Source organism: Sitodiplosis mosellana, unplaced genomic scaffold (genome assembly GCF_009176505.1).
Source record: "Sitodiplosis mosellana isolate CC-2019 unplaced genomic scaffold, AAFC_SMos_1.0 Smas_scaffold_6226, whole genome shotgun sequence".
Lineage (NCBI taxonomy): Eukaryota > Metazoa > Arthropoda > Insecta > Diptera > Cecidomyiidae > Sitodiplosis > Sitodiplosis mosellana.
Window position 1 is genome coordinate 21,437,483 of NW_022601467.1, and position 7,309 is coordinate 21,444,791.

At 37.0% G+C, this 7,309-nt stretch overlaps 1 protein-coding gene across 1 annotated transcript; it reads right to left on the minus strand.

The window, feature by feature from the left end:
- Window positions 1-120: 120 nt before the first annotated feature.
- LOC129577804 (UPF0389 protein GA21628) lies at window positions 121-1,036 on the minus strand. The gene is made up of 3 exons (XM_055465398.1): window positions 1,013-1,036; window positions 540-861; window positions 121-470 (listed from the first exon to the last, which is right to left on the minus strand). Exons 2-3 carry the CDS (start codon window positions 839-841, stop codon window positions 269-271), a joined length of 504 nt encoding a protein of 167 aa, XP_055321373.1. The 5' UTR covers window positions 842-861; window positions 1,013-1,036; the 3' UTR covers window positions 121-268.
- Between the last annotated feature and the right edge of the window lie 6,273 nt (window positions 1,037-7,309).

Genomic DNA, 7,309 nt, shown 5'->3' on the forward strand with positions numbered 1-7,309 from the left:
TATAAACATATACATTCCACTTGTAAAATGCAATTCAATCAAGGTTTTTCCCAGTGAAAGCAAAAAATCAATTAAAACTACTTTCTATCTTATCAGATGATGTGAATCACGAAAATAAAATGGATTTGTTTGGTGTTTTATTTCGTATTATATACAGCCACTTTAAATGAATACATGAATACCCGTTGAACGTTTGTTTGTTGCAACGCTTGAATTCAGCATTACCGACATTCGATTGCTTTGAATCATTCACACAGTCTATTCTTCTTTATTTATTTTCCTTTTTGGTGGTGACTCCTTCGTTGTATTGACGATGCCATTCTAGATTAGTATTCACCACGCTCTCGCCACGTTCAGCGGCATTTTTTCCGCGAAAGATTTGAACAATACAGATAAGCACGCAAATAATCATCATGTAGATGCACATTTTAACACGGAACCGATCACGAGCTCGATCAAGTGTTTCTTGTCTGCAAAAGGAGGAAACAAGAAAAAAAACATTAAAATTTGGTTTGTTGCACACAGAGTTTGACACTTACGCCACTCTTTCGGGTACTTCATCGATGGTTTTGTATTTTCCAGATGAGACTAAAACACGCTTGTCAAAATTGTTTACTGTGTGTAGGGATTTCTTTTGTTGCCACGGCTGGGATCCTTCAGCGGCTGGTTGTGGTGCATCAGCGGTTGGTGTCGGCGACTGCGATTCAGCCGGTGGTGTTGTTGGTTTCGATGCATCCGATTTCTCCAGAAGGCGCGGCGTTTGCGATACAAAACGAACATTTTCCAATGTTCGAAGTGACGACAATTGCGCCGCAGTCGTTTTTGCAAAAAGTCGCATCATTTTCACAATCACAAATTTAGCTACAAAGAAAAACAAAGAAGACAATCATTGTGAATTCTGACTTTGACATTGACAATTGACATTATATAATCATATTGCTATTAATAAAAGTAGTTTTTTTAATATCAAAATCTTTGCACACACTGTGGAAACAAAAAATTTGATTTTCACTGGGAAAATAATAAATTTGACCCGTTTTCAGTGCATATTTTAGGGAAGTTATCGAGTTTTTCTTGAATTTCCCAATTATAACCAAAGCTACGTGATGTTATTAGAGTACTCTCACACACCCGAAACACATTTAGATTCAATCAATCAGAAGAACTTTTTTTCCGTCCAATTTGATTAAATGGACAACAAAAAAATTGCAGCATCATGCTTACCCAAATAAAGACCGGCAAAGTATTAAAGAAACAAGATGTAATCACACAATATTTTTATGCTGAGCTCCAACCTTATCAAACTGAATACGCTTTGAAAACAATACAATTTTGACAAGTTTTTCTATCAAAAAATTAAGTCTTGTCTCGAAACCGTGCACATTTGGACTACGGTGCAACAGATGGAGCCACCTTTATTTATTTTTTTCAAGTCAATACACACGGAAAAAAATATCTCAACTGCTTAGCTATTAAAGTCCCGAATTCTTGATACAAACAACCGAAATCAATATAGAAATGGATTAAACGATATTTTTCGAAAAACGGTTAGTGGCCAACATCATGGTTATCATTGACTGAATAAATTCATATTTTTTGTTGAAAATTCTACCTTTTTCAAATCAATCTTGAAACAAAATTGTATCAATTCTAACAGGTAAGTATTTTTTTGTTCAAATAATGATTTGGTTTCATGTTATAAAAAAGAGTCGATGATGAAAAGCGTTTGATTCAAAATCAAATGTTTTTTTTCTCCCTCGAAAGCATCACAATGTTGGCCACTTCAAATTCATATATAAAACTACTAATGGCATGAAATTGGTCATTCGAATGTTGACAGGTCGTAAAATATTTGATGAAGTAAAACAAAAAAAATGAATCATGTTTTACATATTTCGGGGGCTACGTAATGAGTTTGGAAAGTTGCGTTCATATACGTTTTTTTGTTTGTTCAACGAGTAGAGTATACAGAATATTTATAGAGAATTGAGGTAATCCATCACGCGAATTCCTTCCAAGAAGCAAAAACTAAAGTTTGGTATGTCGAACCATTCTCTTATTCTTATTAGAATGGTTAACAAATAATTATGATGCCCGAACAGATGGCTGTCCACATTTTTGTTGTGTTCTTTTTTCTTTCGATTGAATTAGTCAACTTCAAGAAGAGGAGGTAGCAAAAATTAATTAATCGATACATCGATGGAAAAGGATGGTAAAAGAGAACTAAAGTCGGTGAAAAGTAATCAACATTCAGAGATGATTGCGTTTGATTTATACGCTGGGGTTCAATTGTAATTCACTTTCAGTTTTCGTGTTGACTCGCAATACTCATCTCGTTTTCAGCAAACCTCTCAGCTAAAAACGATTTACGTTTTTCAATTATAACGGAAATGATTGAACAAAATGCGTAAAAATGTTTCCCTTACATCGAACAATCGTCTTATGCACCATATGCATCCACCAGTTTTGGGAATGTCGAAGATCTCTCTCTCTCTCTCTCTCTCTCTCTCTCTCTCTCTCTTTGTATTGTACAATCCGATGCGATTATTTTGATTTATTTTTCTTATTATGTAGTTAAGGGAGTTACATACATTTCGAATGGTTTAAGTTATGTTGGTGTATAAAGTTTCATGTTTTGTAGCAAGGTTGATCGGCTGTAGAAAGAAACAAATGTAGCGTCCAAATGGATTTGGGTTTGGATTGAATATGTGTATATATAAGTTATTTTTTAAAAAAATCCGAAAAAATGATCGTTATTTTTCATCTTTTCCCCTATTTCTCTATCGATGCATTGAATCAACGCAAACAGGTCCATAGAAGGTGTTAGTGGCTTTTGTTAGAGACGAAAATGAGTAGACAGAAAACGGACAACAACAACGACAACAAAAAAGAGAGAAATAAAACATATCATAAAAGATGTGAGATTTGAAGAAGGAAAAACGAAGTATCATTAGGTAAAATAGAAGATGCTCGATTAAAAATGCATTGCTGTGAAAATGTGATTCGGCTTCAATTTATTTGTCTCGGGCATTTAGTTTTTTTTTATTGAAGGGTGTGCCAAAGGTATTTTGTTCGTGGTTTTTCCTGTTTGTGTATAAATTCAAAGATGAAAAGACAACAAATGTTGTTTTCTCTCTTTCTCTCCCCCTATCTACCTCTGTCGATCAATTAATGACGACCATTTGGGATTTCATCTTCATTTGAAAACTGAATGTCAGTATCGTTTGAACGCAACAGAATCGAAACAAAATGAATACTTTAGCATTTTGTTTGTATTTTAAATTGGTTGACAACCGAAGGAATGCTTGTCCTTTCGTTTGGTTCGTACGCGACTGTTGCTATGGCACCGATGATAAAATGAAAGGAGCAACGATTTTCTGTTCTTTCGTGAATGCGCGAAGAGTAATCTCGATCGGCATTGGCTTAGCGTTCATGTCCATTGCAAGAGTGGCTGGCGTACGTACTATAACGTTTGCTTAAGTTTAACGCCTCCGCGTTTAAGCATTGAAGCAGCAATGTTTTGACCTCGAAATCCCCACGCTGAAGAGCACAACTATCGAGCATAATATTAAAAGCCAGCACAAATACAGCCTCGGATCGATATGTATAGCGCATACATGCTGCTGCTGCTGCTGATGGAGATAGGAATTTATAAGCCAAGTAAAGAAAAAAAAGTGGTGTTCGTTTGCCTTGTGTTCAAAGAGCGCTTTTCTTTCCGCAGTTTTATTGTTGCTATTTTTTTTATGTGAGCGAGCCACATATTGTCTCTTCTCTCTCTCTCTCTCTCTCTCTCTCTCTCTCTCTCTCTCTCTCTTTTATATCTCGCCGTGTAATGCAAAACGTTGCATCAACGTTAAAATGTTTTATATCGTAAAACAAGCGCAGAAAAAAACGCGGAAAAAAATAACAATCAATATTTTCAAATCGGCATGGGTTAGGTTTCCATTCCGTGCATACACACGCCACACATACACAGAGTGAGAAAGAGATGTAGAGGGAGATAGAGAGACAAAAAGCGAACTCGAGCCGTTACAAGGCACCGTAAAAGTTGTTACATTGCATTGGCATTTCGTTTTTGAGTATCGTTAAGAGAGACTGAGCGCATCGCATCGATGCGAAATGATACAAAATTGTACGTCGGTGGTTATACGTACTTTCGCTCGGCAAAGCAGATAGAAAATAATCTACCACGATAAATGTAAAAATATAAATTAGCTGACTTTATGGCTAATGTTTATTGTGCATTTGTATACAAAACGATCAAACCTCGCTCAAACGAACGGTGCGATCTCTTTCTCCATCTTTCTCTCTCTCTCTCTTGCTCGCGCTGTCTTTTTTTCTTCATCTTTCTTTCTTTCCGTTAACTGTATGCATTCAACGGCGGAAGAGCAATATTTTCGTTTGCAATTGCGTTGTGCATCTCTCGGTGCTATTTTCCTTTTGTATTTTTGCCTTTGTTCTCTCCGGTGTGTGTTTGTTGCCGGATTGTTTTTCGCAAATGTTGTTGCATGGAAATATTGTTCGTTGGATGCGTACGTGGTGAGGCTGTGCCGCATACATGTCAACTCAAAATGGGATAACAACCCAAGAGAAACGGCCAATATGTTTATACTCTGTCATATGTGTATCCGCCGAAAATACACTGCAATATATATTCACGTTTATTGAACGCTGAATTGAATATATATTCTAGTGTATATTCAGCGTATTCTTCGGTGTGAAACATATTGAAACATATTCAGGCGCCCTCTGGTGGCCATGAATGCATTCGTTGATTCAATATGTTTCACGCTGAAGAATACACCGAATATACACTAGAATATATATTGAATTCGGCGTCCAATAAGCGTGAATATATATATATTGTAGTGTATTTTCGGCGGATAGACAGCGTATAAACATATTGGCCGTTTCTCTTGGGAATAACCGAGTGCAGCGGCAATGTTCATTGCACAAAAAATTCTAAAGGCACACATCTCGAATGTATCTCGTTAATAAATTATTGGAGAACGTTTTCGTTTCGACGTCGTCGTGGTCGTTGTTGTTGTTGGTTGTTCATTTCCTCTTTTCTTTCATATTCTCTTTCTTTATCTCATGCACAGAAAAAAAACCGAACCGTACATTATGTATTACAATCCACAAAAACCCCAAAATCTGCTACTTAACTCCAGCCAAAAAAGAGACTTTATTGTATGGAATTTTCTCAAAAAGTAATCCATTCGCATTGAAAGAGAGAGAGAGAGAGAGAGAGAGAGAGAGAGAGAGAGCCCATCGTTGGGTTGGCATTCGGTTTTTGAACGTGCGCGTGCTCATTCGTTCGTGCGCTCAACATCGCATGTTGTATGTATTTGTGACGAATAATTCCAAAATGCACCAAAAAAAAGCAGCTCGCAACGAAGTGAATTCGTAAAGGATGCCAAACATTCTGCGCGCTCAAAGTCAAAAACAGATAAGAGAGACAGAGAACAGTGCGCCATTTTATTCGCCTCGCCATTGCAAAACCACATTTCAAAGAAACATTGAAACACATCAGCGCGAGACCGACCTCGCAAATTTCGAATGGATAAAAAAAATGTAAAATGCACTAAAAATTGAAACTTGAAACGCTTCACTTTGAATAGCACACTCACAATGTGTGCTGCACAGACAAGCCAAAGCCTGATCGTGCAGCATTATGTCTTTTAAAACAGTGCACGATATCATTGAGCAATGCAAAAAAAGAGAGTAAGCAAGCAAAAGAAAGAGAGAGAACGAGCGCGAGGCAGACTGCGTAAGATGACGATAAAATAGTTTCCATGTATCATATTAATCCTTTTGAGGCAATACCGCCAATGTTTTGTGTTTCGACAAACATGCAACGATTTCTTTCTGCTTCTTCATCTTCTTCTTCCCCCTCCTCCTCCTCCTCCTCCTCCTCCTCTTCTTCTTTTTTGCATTTTTTTGTTCGCGCTATCTAACATCAGCAATATCCATCGACCGACCGAACGAGCCAACGAATCATTGTCATTGATACAGAAATATTTCATAGAACAAGATACAAAATACCACGAATTAATTTTTCTCCCGAGCATCGAGCATTTTTCACTTTCTTTTCACTCGTTGCGATCGAGGTATAATCGTGCATCATCCATCGAACATCATTTTCAATGTTGAATAATTTCGAAAAACCGAAAGAAGTAGAAGACGACGATGACGACTACGGGGAAAAAGTTCGTCGCTTGACTCTTTCATTTCTGTCATATGCTCGCTGTGAGTGTGCCTGTGCATTCGATTCAAGCCAATGTGATTTATACATTTCGGCCCATCAAATTCTACCCTTAAGACTTATATGCATGTGCCGTGGTGCTATGTCGTTTGGACATATATACATTTTTTTTTGCCGGCTGACTTAAATCGAATTAGATTTGGTTCGAAAAACTATATGTATCGATCGAGCCGGAGCCGGGCGATTCAATGTAGAATCATAAAAATGGAATGCGATTACGTTGGTGTGTGTGTGTGTGTGTGCTGTAGCCGGCATTAAAGATAAATGATACATATATAGCTAAGAGCGGATGCTATTTAAAAAATTTCAGCTTTAGGAGCTCACTCGAAAATCTCCATCGTTTGGCTCGTACATAAGGTATAATTTTACACAAACGCAAAACCATGTCGGTGATCATCATTATCATCTCTCGCATGCTCTCCGACACAAACGACTTCTCTCTGACTCGGCCATGGATGAGACGATGGTGTATATACATATATTGTCTTTTTTTTAATTCGTGTTTTTGTTTTGTGAGAGCCCTTTCTTTTTCCGTGTGGAGTGAAGATGCAAAGATATAAACACTAAAAACGATACGCAGCTCAGTCAAATCAACGGTCAGGCAATATTAAATGAATAAAAAAGAATCAACCGTCACATACATACACAACGGCAATAGTGTTGGCCGTCGAACACTTTCGAACACTTGTTCGACCGTTCGACAACATAAAAAAAAATTGTTTTGTTCGTTCGTTCGTTCGAAAGTTTTGTAAAAACTTATTTTGTTCGTTCGTTCGTTCGAAAAGTTGAAAATTATTTTTTTTGCTCGTTCGTTCGTTCGAAATTTATTTTAAAAAAATGTTGTTCGTTCGTTCGTTCGGAAATTGCTATGTTCGACCGTTGGGATTTTTTAAATTTGAAATACATAGGAAGCAAATATTTCTTTGGCTAAGACTTCGAAGGTACAACGTTATTACCGGTGTTATTACTCAGTAATACCACTGGTAATAATTAGTATCGATCTTATTACCGATTAATAAGTAATTACCGTTAAGTACTTAATTA